This window comes from Ambystoma mexicanum, chromosome 2q (genome assembly GCF_040938575.1).
Source record: "Ambystoma mexicanum isolate Mex_15411 chromosome 2q, UKY_AmexF1_1, whole genome shotgun sequence".
NCBI lineage: Eukaryota > Metazoa > Chordata > Amphibia > Caudata > Ambystomatidae > Ambystoma > Ambystoma mexicanum.
Genome location: NC_090924.1, coordinates 1,263,670,641 through 1,263,690,709, shown reverse-complemented (window position 1 = coordinate 1,263,690,709; position 20,069 = coordinate 1,263,670,641). Strand labels below are relative to the sequence as shown.

General features: G+C 51.0%; 1 protein-coding gene across 2 annotated transcripts in view; it reads left to right on the top strand.

Moving 5' to 3' along the window:
• PHKA1 (phosphorylase kinase regulatory subunit alpha 1) overlaps nt 1-20,069 on the top strand; it is a 2,290,600-nt gene that overhangs the window by 583,439 nt on the left and 1,687,092 nt on the right. For both annotated transcript variants that reach the window (XM_069648650.1, XM_069648649.1), the window contains exon 8: nt 1,805-1,951. In XM_069648650.1, coding sequence (XP_069504751.1) covers nt 1,805-1,951 — 147 coding nt within the window. The remainder of the gene's footprint in view (nt 1-1,804; nt 1,952-20,069) is intronic.

The window sequence follows — 20,069 nt, the reverse complement described above, 5'->3', positions numbered from 1 at the left end:
ACTCCCCTTATTTTCTCATCCCCAAAAAGGACGGAGGATTGAGACCCATCTTGGACTTAATAAATTAGAACAAATTCCTCAGGAAGGACAAGTTCAAGATGGTGACCCTTTCTCAGATCCTTCAGGCTCTTCAGCTTCAGGACTGGGTGGTTTCATTGGACCTTAAGGATGCTTACTTTCATGTGCCAATCCATCTCAAGCACAGAATGTACCTGAGGTTTGCAGTTGGCGGTTCTACTCATCAGTTTCGGGTTCTACCACTTGGGCTGACCTCCGCCCCAAGGGTTTTTCACCAAGCTGATGGCGGTAGTGGCAGCGAGTATCAGGAAAAGGGGGATTCACGTCTATCCTTATCTGGACTATTGGCTAATCAGGGTAAGTTCACCTGAACGAGCCCAGGAACATCTGGCCATGACCTGTCACTTCTTACACAGACTAGGAATCCATTGTAAACGTTGCTTGACATGTACGCATTGCAGGCAGCGTTTACTCAATTTGCGCAGTGCAAAAGGGCACTGAACACCCATATGTGCCACCTTTTTTTAACCTCCCCATTTGCATTCAGCTGTACAAATGAGTAGAAATTGGCAGCAGGAACATATGTACGTGGAAGTGTACACATAATGGGTCCCCGTCGTCGAATTACACCGAATTCCAAAATGAGCCCAGTGTGTATTCTTTTACTTGAGAACGCACTAGCCACTTTGACCTGGGGGACTCCTTGTACGTAGGGGGAGGAGTTTGTAGCCAAAGCCAGCTTGTAGACATGCTTTGCTGAGGGGTCAGCACATGTAGCCCTTTTATGGTGGGTGAGAATAAGACTTTAGTGAGTTGCGCATTCATAGAAATGGTTTTTACTCCTGTACTAATGCAATACCCCACCAAGACATAATGGGAAAATAGACGGTAATCATGTTTCCGCTCACTGGGTCAGTCGCTTCTTTCAGTGTACGGTGGTGTGGACTCTTGACAGTTAGGTTGGCAGTGGTCTAAATGAATGACCTGTTATCTTGTAATAATCTCTCCTTAGCTATCCGTTTAACACGTGACATTTCCTCCATTCTTGTACTAAATCAGTCATTGGACCTCATTACGAGTCTGGCGGTAAGCGTGCCGGAAAAACCGGCAGGCTGCCGCCGGACCCAAAATACCATTCCGCTTCCATGATTTCCGGAACCAATGGGGCATTACAACCCCGGTGACCCGGTAATTCCATAGGCGGAATTCCGCTAATCCCCAGGACTCCATTGGGATGGGGACAATGGAAACACTGGTTCCGTCTATGACGGAGCCAGTGTTTCCATTTCCGCCTGCAGGTCAGACCTGGCGGGAGTGACACCTCCCGCCTGCAGAACTCTGAATCAGCCCGTCCGGAAACAACGCCTCTTTTGTTTCCGGACCGGCTGATTCATAATGATGCCCATTGACTCGTTTAGCATGAGACACTTTCTCTGTACTGCATTAATGTAGTCTAGTCCTGTCTGGAAAGGATTCTATTTGTGCCACTCTGAGTAATCCAGTCCTATAGTTAAGGGATGTATTGCATGGTGCAAAATACTATTTTTCTTACATCTACCGACTAATAACATAACTAGTTATTCTCTATGACGTACCTGTAATGTCCTGTTAAATCTAAAGGCATTGTGTACATATGTGGCTTCAGTTCACACTAGAGCAAAAGGTCCTTGTGCAGTGTTTGATTACTCCGGTCTTGGAGGTAAGGCAGTGTGTGTCCCTGCATCAGTGATGCCTACATCTGCACGACTCTCAATTTACTTACATGATTTTTTTCCCTCCCCATTAGTCTATTCTCCACTCAATGTTGCCACGAGCTTCAACTTCCAAGGAGATTGATGCCGGAGTTCTTTCAGTCATCTCCTACCCAGCGTTTGCTGTAGAGGACAGTCAGCTGGTGGAAATAACCAAGCAGGAAATTATTGAAAAGCTGCAGGTGAATCTTTACTTTGTATTAACTAGTGCAAAATGGGTTTGTGTTGGTGGGGAGGGTTGGTAAGTGCTTTCTCCAGTTGCAGTTTATTTTTTTAAATTGCCAATGTGTAAACATTTATTTTTTGTCGGGTGCCAAATTGAGCTGCACTCAGCAGCTGTCAACGCCACCCCCTTAAGCCAGCATATTGGTTGTAAGGCAGAATACATAATTTCCCCTCTGCCAATTAATGGAAAATAATGGCGGTAACATGGCAACCCTTGGGTCAGGAATGTTACACTGCTATCGTCACTCCATTGATACAACATGACTGGTAGGGCAGCATCTTCTTTCCTGCTAGCTTAGTCTGGCTTTTTTTGTGTGCGTATATGGTTTATCCAGACCTTTACAAAATGTATTACATTTAAAACAGTTTTTAGAACAATATACTCACACCACTACACTTTCAAAAAAGGAAGTAAAAAAACAAAAAGTAGCGAGAATCTTACATTAATCCCTTAATATTACGGTTACATAAACTTGTCCTAAAATCACAGAATCTATAAATTAACCAACATCTAATTCTCTGAAAACACTCCCACAGACACCCCACATTATTTAGATAAAGAAATATAGTACATTTGATTATAAAATATCTCAATGCAAAGATATACGACCTATAAAATAATTCCTAAGTATACAAAAAATATCCTCATCAAAAACAAAATGCAGTGCAATTAAACCATGGGTGTCATAGTGTTACCGACTACGACACCTATCAATTTTTAAACCAATACTACCCAAAGGGCTATATCCACCTATCGACATCTGTTCACACTTTTCCTGTTCATCTAATGCTAGACATTTCAAGAAACCTGCCTGTGCTATACCTACTGAGGTGGGGTGGACCCTACAGCGTTGACTCCAAATAAAATAATTAACAAAATGAATATCTAATCCCAATTTCTTAATAGAACACGTTCTCGGACAAGGAGCAGTACAATTAATTAAAAGATTTCTCAAAGTTTCCACTGAGTCCTAATCACCATAGATAAGTCACATCCTTGGCATCAATCATTCTGCGCCTCAATATCTCTATGCTATAGATTCGCGAATAGATTCAAATACTGTGCGACACATCCTCTCTTTGTGTTCTAAGGATAAATAGACAAGGAAGGAAAACCTGTGGAATGTATCCATAGCATTTGACCACTCACTACCACAATGCAGTTTTTACTTTTACCAGATTGCATACCAGATCTATCAAATTACTTCAAATTTCCTCCAATATTCCACCTTTAACGGGTCAAACAACAGCATTTTAGCAATTTTTTATTTAATTTTTTATTTTGCAAGCAATATTTTTGCCACGATTTTATCATTGCATAAAATTAGCCCTACTAGTGATCACATGCAGATTCTTCTGTATCACACTATATAACGACTTCTCATGGGGACACATTTTCATGTACCGCCTCAATAGTTGCCACTTCACTTTTGCTTGTAGTGAAGAGATTCCTAGCTCGTACAAGATTGCTGCTAGCGGGACACAATTTGGAACTCCAAGAACTTTTCCCCAAACAGTTACCTCAGTTCTGTCCAAATGTTTGTACAGCCAAGATCCCCATAATTCCATTCCATATGTCTTTTTCAGGGCATGCTTTCCTTTCATAAAAATGTAAAACAGGCCAAATAGAGAAGCAACCATATTTATCTAGTTAGTTTTCTTCATCTGATGGGTTAACAACATGGCTTTGCACTTCAGACCGGCAATAATACACTTTTTCTGTGGTTGACATGAAATCACAAAACGCAAATATAAAACAGGTGTTTCCTTATTCAAAGGGGTCTTGTTAAAAAACCACGTATGCAGACTACCCTTACTACCCTTTGAGAATTCTAATGCTTTTGTTTTATTGGGATTGGTTGTTAAACCATTGTCTGCAGCAACGCATTCAAAAGCCCTCAAGAGACTCTGGAGACCTATATGCATCCTATCAAAAAGTAGGAAGTCATCCACATGTGCAATCAAACTCAAGGTTTCTATTTTGGAGGGGAAAAAAGATGCGGGCCCAAATAGTTATTCACATCTGAAACACACAGATTAAAAAGGCAGGGAGCCATTATGCATCCTTGCCTTGTGTCTATCCTACGGGAGAGGTCTCGATCCTTGTTCAATCATATTCGGATTCCAGAGTCATTCTGTAAACCAATGATCAACTTCAATAGACCCTGTGGAATACCCCAACAAGGGGATTTTGCCCACAATCTAGTGCGATTTACTGTATAGAACGCTGCATAAATCGATTAACACAGCAAGCGCCTGACCCTGCTTCTCTATCCATCCCTGTTCCTGTATGTTTTGTAGTATCAGCCTGTTAAGCTTGGTCCAATGTCCCCTCAGAAAACCAGTCTGCAACACATTATCTCCCTACAGAGTTGTAATCATTCTTCCAAATGTAGCCTTAAAAGGGATGTGAAGAATTGACTATCCCCATCCATTAGTGCCATAGGTCGTTAATTCTGAGGATCAGTCTTTGCGCTCCTTTTAAAAATTGGTACCATAAAAGATGTGCTCCATGATTCGGGGAAGGACTCAGTGGCTATAATGTCATTAAACAAAATTGTCAGTAGACCGGACCAACTACCGGGGTCACTCTTAAATAATCTGTTTGCAAGCTTATTTGGCCGCGCCGACCATGATACACTGCACCTTTTTATAAGTTTCAAAATTGTTTCAGGTTTGACCATAGGAATTCTTTTTTGCTCATTTTCTCGCTCACCGCCTTTTTCTATTTGCGGGAGATCTTTTTCCACTTGCATTATCCTTGGTATAATGAAACAACCAGTCTTGCTCCAAAACACCATTTATTTCTTTAATTGAGTCCCCTTTGCATTTATTACCCCCCAGAATGAGCTTACATTCTTTTTCATAAGAATGACAAACATTGGTTCTGCATCATTCTGTAGTAATGTTGCTCTGTTAGAGATGTTTTTAACTTTTGCTAATATTTTCAAGTTTTCCTTTCATCGAGCTGGTGCCACCTTTCACCCACCTAATGGAGGAACAGATCACTCTTTTTTTTTTTTCCTTTACTTCACACTGTCATATTTATGTTCATACGTCATACTGTTTCCCAAGGTTTTTATGCATCGGTTGGGCCATATTGACTAGTTTCTCAGTCGAATCGTCATAACTGTTTACCTCAAAGGTATTCCATTTCCATCCATAAGATGTTTCCTGTAGTATTGCTTCCATTTTTATCTTTAGAATTATGATGTTTCTCGTTCTCCAAGAGACTCTATTGTTTGGAGGGTTAACCACTAGATCCACTACGACCCCGCCCCCCTACAATGCAGTGGTGAGTAATACAGTGGTCACTCCACAGATTCCTAAATATCTGAATTGCTAAACATTCTGGCAACAAGGTGACGTCTACAAAGACGTAGTCTAGAGTGGACCTACTGTACCAGGTGTAACCTTATGGACTATCCCCATGTACATTCCCATTTAACTTATGGAGGCCTACTGATGCCAACTGCATCCCCCACTTCCACCCAAACCGCACCTTATTATTCACACCCACCATCCCCTCATCCTCATTGCACCATACTTCATCGGCATCAATTTTTATATGTGGCGTTTAGATCACCCGCAAGGATGACTCAACCATTATATTTCTCCAGCATGGGGTCTGGCATGGATTCACATGGTCATGAATATTCCCCGTCGTCCGGCCAGGAATCCTCGGTATAGAAAAAAATCAGTATCAGTTTCGTCTCTGATCTGTCTTTCTTAGTAGTAACCAATCACTGGTCTCTGGGTCATACTGCCACCAGCCAATGACTGCCCTCTCCCTAAGCCCCGCCTCCGGCAGACATCCTCAGATTTTTACCGCACGTTCAGGTGTTGGGAGTCCTCGTGCTGTAGTTCTCGAGCTTTTGCTGCGTTTTCGCGCTTTTTCAGGAGATTTTTCTATTTTTTTGGTTAAATAGAGCCTCAAGCTCCACCGTTTCTACATCCGATCAACAGGATCCGTTTCGGAGTTTTCTACGCCCCTCAAGGGTGAGGATTTCGTCGAGTTATGCTTTTGGAGGATTCCAGAGGTTCCGAGGCCTACCCCGGACATGGCCCAGGAGAAAGGAAGCTCGACGCCCGGGAAGCTGTTCAGGACCTGCCCTGGATACCAGCTTCAGAATGTTTTCAAGGAGGACGAGCATTCGTTATGCCTCTACTGTCTCCATGAGGACAAGACGCACAAGGAGAAGGACTGTGCGTTTTGTGGGAACATGTCGGAGCGGACCATGAAGGATCGCCACCTCCGTCTCGCCAACTGGCTGGAAGGGAAGAGCCCGTCAGGCGAGAAGAAGAAAAAGAAGCGGTCTTCTAAGTCCTGTGAGGGTGCCCCGGCGACGGGGGCCCAACAAAAGGCTAAGCACCGCGAGTCCGTGGGCACCCGGAGCGCCAAACGGTCGGGCTCCTTGGTTGCCAGGCAGGGCGCATCCTCCCCGGCGCCATCAACCACGAGCCAACGCTCTGGCTCGGGTAAGAGGAAGTCCGAGAACCTGGCGAAGCTTCTGGCGAGGCCCCGGGCGATCTCGAAGATTCCGGCAGAGCGGGAGCGAGGCTCGGACCCTCCCCCCAAGGTGGAGGCCCCAGGCGTCCAGAAGGTGACGATGGCCTTAATTCACCCTGCCAAGACCTCGATTAAGGGTGTCGCCGCGGCCCTGGCTTAGCCTGTGGAGGCTACACCAGTGGAGGCGCCCTCAGGACCCAGAGTCTCCCTGCCACCGCGGAGGGAGTCGACTTTCAGGCCCATTAAGAAGACCCCCACGACGTCCTCGTGGGGGAGGGGCTGGTGGCCATCATGGATACGGACACGACCTCTGAAGAAGATCTCATCGAAGTCGTGGAAGAGGCCCAGCCCATCGGGAGGGATCCCAACGAGGGCGACGACGAGAGCGACGGTGTCCCCGACAAGGCTCCTCAAGAGCCCTCGCGCCCGTCGTTTCCGGCGCCGCAGGACACCTCGGCGGCCATTTTGTCAGCGATTCAGTCCTTATGCTCGGCGATAAGGACAAGGTTGCCCCTCCCCCCGACGGAGGTACCTGAGCCAGACCCGACGGGGGAACCAGAGCCAGGACCTTCGGAGAGTCCACCGCATAAGAGGAGGAGGACGCATCCTACGCCACCTCTCCCACCTCTGCAGCCTGCTCTGCCTTCCCCCAGGGCTACTACCCACGGGGATGATACAGGCACGACAGGTACAGATGACGACGGTGGCGACGACGGGACATGTCCCCTTTCGCCCCCTGCTCGGGCGTCCCCGCCCGACGAAATTGGATCCTTTCATGCCATGATTTCCAGGGCATCCGAGCTTTTCCAGCTCTGCCCAGAAGAAAAGAAGAAAGAAGGGTTCCTTTACCAACGGCGCAAGGCTAAAAGGAAGACGGTCCTCGCCGTACCGCTTCTTGATGACATCTGGGATGAGGGGTTCGCCCTCCTCAAGAACTCTGTCACAGCGCCGGCAAAGAGGGACCGGTACGAGAAGAGAGAAGAAGTACCGGGTCCCCGATGCTGCTCCCTTGTGCCTTGGGGCACAACCTACCCCGGATTCGGTCGTCTCGGCGGCGGCAAGGAAGAAAGCTGGGGGGGGGCATCGGCCTCGACATCAACTTCCCCGCCGGCCGGCGAGGGCAGGAAGTTGGACACGATGGAACGACGGATCATCTCATCCGCAGCGACGACTATCAAGGCGGCCAACGCCCTGGCTATCATAGCCCGCTACGACAGGGAGTTGTGGTTCAAAATCGCCCCTCTGTTAGACTTCCTTCCGGACGCCAAAAGAACTGAGGCCTTTGAAATCCTACAGGAGGGAGAGATTGCTTCGGACCACGCCATCACGGTGGCAACGGACATCGCCGACACCGGTTTCCGTCAGTTGGGCAACGGCGTTTGCTTGAGACGACGAGGATGGCTCAAGGCCACGGATTTCCGCCAGGACGTACAAACCAAGGTTTTGGACATGCCCTTCGACGGGAGCAACCTGTTTGGGAAGGCGGTTGAGTCCCTTCAGGCCATCAAGACAGACACAGAGACTGCCCGGGCACTGGGAGTGCTCCAACAATGACGGCCGTCCTTTCGGAGCTCCGGAGGCAGACAAGGTGCCTCCAAGGGATCCGGCAGTGGCTCCTCCACTTACCGCCAAGCGGCAAGATCTTCGTCCCAGGAAGCCTACAGGGGACGCGGCAAGTCAGGTGGTGCCTGTCGTCGTCGACAAGGAGGTCAAGGAGGCAAGGCAGCCTCCAAACAAGATGGAACTGACCGTGGGGTCGGGCCCCCGCCGAAGCACCCCGGTGGGAGGCCAGCTGGCGAGGTTCGTCAGCGTGTGGGTGTCCATCTCCACCGACCGTTGGGTGCTGGACGCCCTGGCCCAAGGGCATGCCCTCGAGTTTCAGAAGAAGTGCCCTCGCGTTCTACCCGTGGCCAGGAAGGGAAATCACGTCCCTCAACTACTGTGGGAAGTAAGGTTGATGCTCAAGAAGGGTGCCATCGAGCTCGTTCCAAAGAGGCTTCAGGGCTCCGGAGTTTACCCAAGGTACTTCCTCATAAAAAAGAAGACAGGAGGATGGCGCCCCATCCTGGACCTACGACGACTGAACAAGTACATCAAGGCACAGAAGTTCCGTATGGCCACCCTCCAGCATGTGCTGGGACAGCTGGAGGAGGGCGATTTCCTGTCGTCGTTGGACTTGGAGGATGCGTACTTCCACATCCCCATTCTAAAAAGACACCGAAAGTTCCTCAGGTTCGTGGTCCAAGGGCGGCACTACCAGTTCAAGGCCCTCCCGTTCGGATTGAAGTCGTCACCCATGGTGTTCACCAAGTGCCTCGCGCCGGTGGCGGCGCGGCTGCGCCTACAGGGGATCCACGTTTACCCCTACCTGGGCGACTGGCTCATCCGGGCAAGGACAAGGGAGCTTGCCGTGGAGCACACTGCGAAGACCGTCCAGCTGCTCACAGACCTGGGATTCTCCATCAACTTTCCAAAATCCCACCTGGTTCCGTCGCAAGTCGCCCTGTTTCTGTGAACCAAGCTCGACACAGTGGCGCGGCTGGCCTCGCCGTCGGAGGAAAGGACCAGGACCATTCTGGGCAAGGTGCAGCGTCTGCTGGCCACGGACATGGCCAGGGTAAGATCCATCAAGTCCCTCCTCGGGATGATGTCGTCCTGCATTTATCTGGTGCGCCTTTGCAGGCTTCGGATGAGACCCTTACAGGATTTCTTCGACACCCGCTGGATCCAGTCGACTGGCAGCTTCGAGAACAGGATCCCTCTCAACGAGATGTTCCGTCAGGCGATCCGGTGGTGGAGTACCCGCTCCCATCTGTCGGCGGGCACAGACTTTCAGACCCCAGCTCACCAGGTGATGGTGACGACGGACACCTCCCTGGAAGGTTGGGGAGCACATTCCGGAGATCTTCACGCGAGAGGCCTTTGGCTCCCGGAGGAGAAGTCTCTCCACATCAACATCTTGGAGCTCTGCGCGGTGGTCTGGGCCCTCAGGTCCTTTCTTCCGTCCCTCGAGGGCAAGGTGGTGAGGATCTTCACCGACAACAGCACCACGATGTTCTACATCCGGAAGCAGGGCGGAACCAGGTCCCCGGCCCTATCCAAGGAAGCCCAGGATCTGTGGCATTGGGCCGTCGCCCAAGGGATCTTTTTGGTGCCTCTTCATCTGGCAGGAATAAAAAACACGATCGCCGACTCACTCGGCAGGGAGCTGCACTCATGCCACGAGTGGGAACTACACCAGGATCAAGTGGATCGACTCTTCCGACGATGGGGCGAACCCCAAATCGATCTCTTCGCGACGGCGACGAATTCCAAGTGCCGGAGGTTCGCCAGCAGGTTCCCCCAGCCGAGGAGCATGGGCGATGCTTTCTTGTTCCCCTGGGACAGCCTATTTCTTTATGCGTTCCCTCCGCTGCCGTTGCTGCTCCGGCTCATCAACCAGCTCAAGAGGACCCGGTGCAGGATGATCCTCGTCGCACCCGCGTGGCCGAGGCAGATCTGGTTCCCGGACCTTCTGGACTTGTCAACGTCCCCACCAGTCAAGCTGCCGACGGACGCAGACCTTCTCTCCAGAGAAGGAGGCACCATTCTTCACCACAACCCGCAGTCGCTGAACTTGCAGGCCTGGCTCCTGCAGCACTAGAGTTTGGAGGGTACGACATCCCGGCCGACTGCAGAGAGGTTCTTGCAAAGGCCAGGGCGTCCTCAACTCTCAAGTGCTACGGACATAAATGGAAGAGGTTCTCTGTCTGGTGCCGTGCACAGAAGATTAACCCTCTGCGGATTACGGCCCCTCAAGTACTGCCGTACCTACTGTCGCTGGTCAAAGCTGGACTGGCTCACGCCTCCATCAAAATACATCTGGCTGGAATCTCCCAATATACCAGGATGACGGGACGGACGTCCCTGTGGTCTCATCACTTGGTGAAAGAATTCATGAAGGGACTATTCCGATCATTCCCGCCGGTGAAGTCTCCTGCCCCGACGTGGGGGCTTAATGTGGTGCTGACCAAGCTCATGGGGGCGCCATTCGAGCCTATGCATTCGGCACCTTTGAAGTTCCTGTCGTGGAGACAGCTTTCCTCGTGGCCATCACCTCCGCACGGCGAGTGGGAGAGATCCAGGCCCTATCTTGCAAGCCTCCATACTTGACTTTTCATGACACGAGGGTGGTGCTGAGGACACACCCATCCTTTATACCCAAGGTGCCGTCGGACTTCCACCTCAACGAGCCCTTGGTGTTGCCAGTTTTCTTCCCGTCGCCTTCGTCGCCGGCTGAGAGGACTTTGCACTCGCTGGATGTAGCTAGAGCGCTGAAGTTCTACGTGGACCGCACGAAGAGTTTTCGGAAGACGTCACAACTGTTTGTGAACTTTGGGACTGTGAATCAAGGGAAGGCTCTCTCGAAGGCTTCCATTTCCAGATGGCTCTCCGGCTGCATCATGCACTGTCACTGGTTGGCAAACCGACAGCTGCCCGGCCGTCCGAGGGCCCATTCGACCAGAGCGATCGCTGCTTCCATGGCGTTCCTGTCTGGTGTGCCCCTCCTGGACATCTGCAGGGCTGCGACGTGGAGGTCGACGCACACCTTCACAAGATTCTACTGCGTCGATCGGGACTCCAGGGAGGAGTACAGGGTCGGCTAAGCAGTGCTGCGCAACCTGTTGGCCTAAGGTGAGCCTGGTGAGGAGGTAAGAGTTGCTTAATGTTGAGTTGTTGTATTTCTTAATGTTGAGCCTGTTGCCACCTCCCGTGGTTGTGCTTGTGTGTACTGCTATGTATTCTCTTATTCGTGAGCATGTGAATCCATGCCAGACCCCCATGCTGGAGAAGGAACACGTTACTTACCTGTAACCGTTGTTCTCCAGCATGGGTCTGGCATGGATTCACATGCGAACCCTCCTGCCTACCCCTCTGCGGCTCTTCACTTGGTCATACTGCCAATTTACGTGCTACCAAATCTGAGGATGGCTGCCGGAGGCGGGGCTTAGGGAGAGGGCAGTCATTGACTGGGGGCAGTATGACCCAGAGACCAGTGATTGGTTACTACTGAGAAAGACAGATCAGAAACGAAACTGATACTGATTTTTTTCTATACCGAGGATTCCCGGCCTGACGACGGGGGAATATTCATGAGCATGTGAATCCATGCCAGACCCATGCTGGAGAACAACAGTTACAGGTAAGTAATTTGTTCCTTCTTACATTTCCATTCTACAACTACTCCTGTAATCGTCTTCAAAAAGTGGTCAATGTCACTCCCCCTTTTATGCCAGTATGTTTAATACAAGCAGTGGTATGGTATCACACACACTGTTTGATACCAGCTCCACTGCCAGAATGTTACTCTAAGTTCTGACATGACTTAATTGCCACTATTAGGACCCCTGATGACCTACCCCCTGGCTGGGTTTTGCCTCATGAGAAAATACTGTAAACTCATCCCACACTGGCGGAGCTTTAAGCCATGTCTCCTGGATGAGCACACAACTGAACTCTTTCAGAACTAACATTGCGGTCTCATTATTGAAGAGATGGGCGCTAGCCGTAGAGTTCCAAGATATATCCTCATTCCAACTACTTGGCTAAAGGTAGTGCTTGTTACTTGCCCCTGGCTTCACCAATGCCGTGGACACCTAAGACAAGTCTGTGTTTGGGCCCTTTGCTTTAGCTGGTGTTACCCACTGTACTTCCCGCCCTGACTCAACATGGGCATGCACAGAGACTAATATGTCACGTTCCCTATTCATCTGTTCACGTATTCCATGATCTAATGGTACCTCCCAACATTTATTTATTTCGATGCCCATATCGTGCAACAGCAATTTTTCTCTTAAAATAAGATCTCTGACAATGCCTGACACAAAATGTAGTGCACAAATGTCTGTCCGGACCAGGTCTGATAATTCCACATTGTCAATATCGTACGATGAAACTGCCCTGAGGTTATGGATTTCAGAGGAAATTGGCAAAATATGTGCTCTATTTAGATAGCTTCGAATGTTTTTTGTCCCACAAGCTTATTTCCAAGACACTGGCCCTCATTACGACCCTGGCGGAAAGCGACTGACCGGAGCGCCACAGCGTAAATAGCGTTTCCGCCATTGCACGAAGGAGCAAAGTGCGGCCCATTCCGACCCATCGGGCACGAGCACCACGGCATGGCGGAAGTGCAAAGTCCGCGATGGCGGAAATGACCCCAAAACGGCCCACACGCCGCCGTACGGCGCCCTAGGTGCAATACCGCCACCCCTCTTAGCGGTCACCGCAGTGTGCGCCTACCGGAAAGTACGGTGGCCGGAAATATACGGAAACGGAAGTTAAAACATGGGCCCGGAACGGGAAACATCCCGGCGTACACCTATAAATACACTAAAACCACACAACCACTAAAATCACTACCCTGAAACACACCCCAACCCGTCAACCACCCTAGCGAAACCAAGAAAAATGGGAAAAGTAGCGAAGAAAGCGTGCGACCGCAAGCGGCAGGTCCACTTCTCCCGTGAGGAACTCACCGTGCTAACAGAGACCCTCCAGGAGAATGCTGCCATCGTCTTCTCCACGCAAATGACCAGAACGGCACTTGCAAACAAGAAGGCCATATGGGCTCTGGTGGCACAGCGGGTAAGTGCGGTGGGGACCGCACCCCGCACCCCACAGCAATGCCGCAAGCGATGGGACGACCTGCGGATACGCGTCCGCAGCATACTCTCTGCCAACCGCAACATTGCCACAGCCACCGGGGGAGGTCCTGAATCACCCATCAAGTTGACCCCCTGGGAAGAAATCTGTGCCTCCACCATCGGAATGGAGAGCATAGAGGGAGTCGGAGGGATGGAGAAAGGAGTGCAGACATCCGAAGATTCAGGTAGGTGGGCCAGATAAAACAATGCCAAATCCACACAGTCCATCCATGTGAAGTACCATGCGTCCACATAGTGCAACAGAAACACATGTCCAGGAGAACGTCCACACACATCGGCCTGCAAGCGCACGTTAAAACCCACAATAAATACATAAATAATTAAAAACCCCTAATACACGCACTACACGTGCAGCAGGCACACCCTAACTGCAGGCTGCCAGACAACTGCACCCTCACTCCACACACAAATCAAAGCACCTCCAAGGCCCGACCCAAATCACCCTCAGGTACCACCCCAATGCATGTGATAAAATGCCATTCCAATTCCCACAGACCCATCAATAACCCTCGCCCTCCTTTACTCCACCACAGGGTCCGATCCAAACGACGAGCTACAGGACACCCCTACCAGCACACCTGCAAAGAGGGCCAAGACCAACGGCCAGAGACCCTCCACCTCAGCTGCACGCATCAAGACACGGCAGCAGCACAAATCAGGTGGCAGCACAGAGGAGGGAACATCAACAGGCACCCCAGCAGCCAGCATGCCCACAACACCACCACCACAGGTCCCCCCAATGGATGCCACAGAAGGCACTGCCTCTGGTGGCAGCAGCACCATAGGTGACACCCCATTGATGGCAGCATGCTCGGACACAGAAAACGGGGATGCCGAAGTCAGATCCATCCATGACCTGTCCCAATCCCCCTGTCTGTTCCATCCCGTACAACATGAGGATACCACGCAGGGGCACCCACCAGACGACGACTGGCCATCCCCCACAAGCCCTGTGGCAAGGCAACATGAGGACAACAGCCCCTCTGTGACACCCCCGCAAATGGCCATGGCCCAGCAGAGGCAACAGTCCCTCGACCAGTTGATCGAACAACAGCAGCAACTGGCCACACTCCTCAAGGACCATGCCGATGAATGTGGGGGCACTAAGGCAGACATAGAAACATCAACTGAGACACTTAGGGCAGAAATGGAGAGAGGTACAGAGACGCTAAGGGCACAAATTGAGAGAAGCACCGAGAGCCTGAGGGGGGAACTGCATGCGACGTCCAAAGACGTATGTGCCGAACTTGCCGCAGTGCGCCGTGTGCTCACTGAGCTCTCGCAAACCCTTAGGGACATGCATGGACGTGAGCAGGCAGACACATCATCCGTTGCAAGTTCCGTCCAGGGCAGCCCCCAACGTAGATCTGGGAGGAACCTGCGCTCCACAGGCAGGGGTGCCCCTGATACCCGCAGAGGGGGCATGCAATAGCGACTGCCCACTTACAATGAGCATCTTTGGACACTGGTGTTCGGGGGGGAGGTAGGAGGGTGGAGGGGGTGTGTTGGGCTCACTTGGGTGGCGGGTCGATAGGGTGTTCAACATGATATCACATATGCCATAAAAAGTGCACAATCAACCAATGAGAAGTGTGGACATTGATCTTTGTGTACTAGGCCATCATAGGCGTACAGTCCATATTGTGCATGTCCCAGACACACGCAGTGCCACGAGTCCCGTGTCCATGTATCAGCCACCAGGCGTGAGTGCTAGAAGCATACATCAATGAGATGCTGACGAATGTCACGGGCCTCCGGTGCCTCGCAGACTCCATGAGGTGCTGCCACATCCCCACCCTCATCATGACCATCATCAGGTGCTTGCAGTTCTGCGTCAGGGGGCATGGGCACATTTCTACGTACGCACATGTTGTGGAGCATGACACATGCCATCACCATCTTTGCAACCTTCTCATGGCGGTACAGGAGTGCCCCGCCAGACCTGCTGAGGCAGCGGAAACGGGTCTTCAGTAGGCCGAATGCCTGTTCAATGACTACACGCGTACGTGAGTGGACATGGTTGTAGTCCTCCTCATGCTGGTCCCGTGGGTTCCGGACTGGTGTGAGGAGCCATCTCTTCAGTGGATATCCAGCATCACCTGTATGTGGACGAGAAACGTATGATGTGGAATGCCATTGATACGTACGCACACCCCCTCCCCCTTCCTGGCAGGTCAATGCCAATTCACATACCCCACATCATCATGCATGTAATGAGACTCACCGAGTAGCCAGGATCTGTTCCCTGCGTGTCGCTCCATGTAGCGTGGTATTGTAGAGTTCCTCAAGACCATCGAATCATGGGTTGATCCAGGGAATCGGGCACAACAATGTGTAATGATCCTGTTGGAGTCACACACCATCTGTACATTCAGGGAATGAAATTGTTTTCGGTTGCGGTACTGGGCCTCCATGGCATGTGGGACGACCAATTCAACATGGGTGCAGTCGATGGCACCAATGCAACCTGGTATGCCGGCAAGTGCATGGAATCCCACTTTTGTGTTGGTTATTTCCTGCTCCGAGCGTGGTAGAGAGATGTAGTCGTCTGCGTGCTTCAGGAGGGCATCGAGCACTTGCAATAGTGTCCGTGAGAACAGTGGCTGAGAAATGCCATGCAACTGTCCAACTGTGTGCTGGTAGGTGCCTGTGGCCAGGAAGTGGAGTACAGACACCACCTTCAGTAGGGGTGGGATGGCGGTTGGGCTATCTATCATGCTGACAAGGTCAGCCTGTGTCATGTCCACAATGGCGGTTATGGTGTCCCGGTCCAGACGGTAGAGGGTGTGGATCTGCTCATCAGTGAGGTTGAACGGATGTGCTCGGAGGCGTGGGATTGCGGGCTGCCTGCGTGGTGGTAGTGGCTGTGCTGGCAGCCCTTGCTGGCCCTGCCTTGGCCTCCTCCTCCTCCTGCGTCTCCTCCGTGCGGCTGGTTGTAGTTGGTGTTCGTCTTCTTCTTGGAGTCGGAGCGCTTGCAGTGCTATCAGGTCCCCCAGGGCCAACATCGCGAGTCCTGCCGGTAGCATTTCGGTGTGGTTGTGGGAGGAGACTGGCTGTGCAATTTATGTGTTTTCAGGCTGTATGGCCTCCACCTGTGGTGATTGATTCCACCTGTGCAAACTGCTCTCCCCTTTGGCCGAGCACGTCCCGCGCACAACGCTGCAATTCGGGGAATTGTATCTTGCTATTGCAATCATGTATTTGTACCCGATGGCCGTGTAAGATTGGTTGATATGTTCATTCTGCTGTGGTCCCATTGTTTCACATACTATCTGTGCAGTCGCGAACTGACTTGTGAGGGGTCAGTGGAACGTAGTACTCGAGTAACGGTGGACCCTCATGCATCACTGCACCGAGGTTCAACGACGGGCGGGGCGTCCCATTCGTGGGTGAAGGCAGTTGCCATTTTCACACACAGCCGCACTCGATGGAATAATTAGTGATTTCAAACGGCCACAGATGCCTTTTCGACGTGATGTTGCAAATGAGGAATTCGAGGGGCGGCGCTTTCGGTTTCCAGCTAGCGGCGAGGAGATGCCCACAGGTCTGACTGCAAATGTAACGTTCTATTGTTCTATGTCCTTGAGACAGGGCCCATGGCGAGGGAGCAATGATTGATATGAATAGTTTGGGATGCGCAATAGCTACGTGGGCGATGAGGCTGTCCGTTCCCAAAAACATGTTACTTCACAACACTGGAATTACGGGCTGGGGCACTGTGGATTTAGCAGGCTGCATAACGCACGGACTCAATGGATGTTTCTAATGTTATGTGAGTAATTATTCAGGCATTTTGATCCCGGGATGAGGGAATGATGGATGGATGCATGGGCAGGTGATTTGATACAGAGTTTGCCATGTACAGGGCTTCTTGGGATCTATCCGCCTCCCCTACGCTATGTGATGCAGGGCTGCCATTGTGGGACCATCGTCCATCTGGCCTTGTTGAGCCCTCCCTGTCTCGAGGCGCCCTCAGACACTTGTGTCCATGCACGTTAACATTCCCATCTGATGGAATCTGTTTTGACAGACGCATGCACAGGTACACTCGTTTGTGATGGTGTTTGCACCTCGATATAGATGGTTATGAGTCGCAAGTGGTTTTGGGGTGGTGATGATCCTTTTGTTTGGGCTAGCATGCATATGGCTGTGGATTTCGTGTGATCATTGAAGTGAGTAGTTGGAATGTAGTTCTGATGGCCATTCTGTTCTTTTTCTTTTCTTTTGGTTGACAGGTATCTCCTCCCCTTTTGCCACTGCCATCTGTATGCCACTCCTGCAGATGGATTTTACTCCCGACACCTGCTGCTTCGTGTTAATCAGTGGAGCAGCATTATGATCTTATGGGACGATCGCCAATGGGCCACATGCCCTTACGCAGTACTGGTGGCTCGGAGCAACATTTCGGCCTTTCAGCTGGACTAGTGCCTCCCCATTGGGACGGGCCTGCGGTTCTGTGCGCTTCCATGTTGCCTTTTCGTACGTGATTGTGGCTCTGTGTACCATGGGGGAACAGGGCGACACACAGGTAGTGGCTGGTCATTTCTTGCGGAAGCAGCCCACAATGGTGATTGGTGTTTTGGAGTTCATGGCCTGATGGCTGTATGGGCTTGGTGATTTTGATGTGCATTAAATTTCTATTCGGATTTGGCCCGTGTAGCGTTTTTCTTTGCAAGTGATGTGGCATATGCCAATTTGGGGGGCGATGTATTGTGAGGAGATCTGCATCGGGTTCCGGCTTCGGGGTTTAGTTGCGTGGTACTGTACTGGCCGCGTTTGCCTACGAAGCCCAGTGAGGTCAGGGATGGGGGCTGCCAATATGACAGTTTGAATGTTGTCATGCTCAGGGGCGGGGGATTGGGTTTTGTGTAACAGATGCCGGTCAGCCAGGTGGACTGGTGGAATGATGTGATTTTCGGAATATTGCTGGTCACAGGTGCCTGTGTTTGCGTGCGTTTCTTGGTGGGGGACTGTGGTCATGTCCATTGGGATGGCTTCTGTATTCGTGCCATATGTGCCCTGCAGCTCCCATTGGCCCCTGTTGTGTTTCTTTTGTTCGTTGGCATGCATGGGTGACTTGTACATTTCAATGGTTGCATTGTGGCTTCATTGCACCTACGGGGAGTTGTACTTTGTGGGCAGGGAGCGGTGTACAGGCACTCAGTGGGGCCGTTTACGGTTGATTCGCGATGCCGTACTTCTCGCCATGGCGGAATGGTACATTACGCCATGCCTGATGGCGTTAGGTGCATGTCCGCTAGGGTCGGAATTGGCGTACCGTTGCACCATGGTGGTGTTTGCGGTTTGGCATGGCGCGCGCGCGTGCTTGGTGCAGTTAGCGTTGGCGTTCACTACGGTGTCGCTAATGGCTTCGTACTTTGCGGTGACGGGTCATAGTCGCACCGAGCGCTATTCGATGGCGGTATTTCATTTCCGCCATCGTTTTTCGATTTCCGCCAGGGTCGTAATGAGGGCCACTGTTTCTTTCTGGAGCCACCATGTGTTTAATGACATTCCCTGGTTTGGCTCTGACACATTTGGCAACACTGCTCAACAAGGGTGTCTAGTCAAATGGTCGACAGACAAAGGGTCGACTGTCAAAAGGTCGACACAATTTGATCGACAGGTCAAATGATCTAATTTTTTTTTTAGTTATATATATTTTTTTAGGTTTTCGTTTAGGGAAAAAAAGTGGTTTTTAGCCAAAAAAGGGGGGTTTGGGGGCCCCCCCAAAAAAACAACACAAAAATTTGATCATTTGACCTGTCGACCTTTTGGTGTCGACCATTTGACCTGTCGACCCTTTAGATTCGATCATTTGACCTACAACCCTCAACACCATGTTTAATACTGACCTTGTGGCATAGGTGTGCTTAATTCGCTCATCCACCTCCCTCAAGGTGTGGTGCGAGGACCGCCCCCCTGACCCTGTTCCATTTCTTAAAATTATTTATTTTTCAACAGGTCCGAGTCTGGACCTGGTCCCACCCCTGATTCATCACCATAGTCTCTGTCAGAATCCACATTAAAAACCTCAATTACAATTTAGAGGCCGATTCATGGAATAATTAGCGCGGCGCAAGTGGGCAAAAACGTGCGAATCGCAGTGGAATAGCGAAAATCGCAGTGCAAGTGCGAAAATCGGACGAAAAGCAGCGCACATCGATTCATGGAAGTCCGTGCGCGAGAAAACCAGCGGATGTGCGATAAAAAAGTGCGCGGCGCACGTTGGCGCACAGGCCATCTAACAGCGTGCGCCAGGTCACAGCGAAAATCGCACAGGCCACAGCGAAATTCGCACATAGCGCGGCGCACGCAACAAAAGTAGGCGGAACACGGGCGTAACACTCGGAATGGGGAACAACTTGCCAAAACGTGGGCGTCACGGGGGAAGTACAGGGCACAAGTGCGCGGAACGCCCACACACTCGCCTACAACACGTATTCATGGAATAGAATAGGGCAAAAAAGCGCACGCTCAAACCAGCACACAGGCACAAACACGACCGCCACAAGAAAGCAGGCGGTAGCGTCTCTGCGGCTGTAAGAAATGTGCGCCAAAAGGTGCGCCAACAAATAGCACCTATATACTACCATGATGAATGTCCTATACTGTGGCCCTCCAGGACAAATGACGTGCAAAGGGGTACCCACAAACACGGACACCCGCTGACAAAAAATACGTGTGCGTGTATACCGGGGTGCGCGGGAAGTCTCACACGCGATTTGGCCGGGTACGTGGATTTCAGGGGTGCGCGGGAAGTTCCACACGCGATTTCAGCACGGTACGTGTATTTCAGGGGTGCGCGGGAAGTTCCACACGCGATTTCATCAGGTTACGTGTATTTCAGGGGTGCGC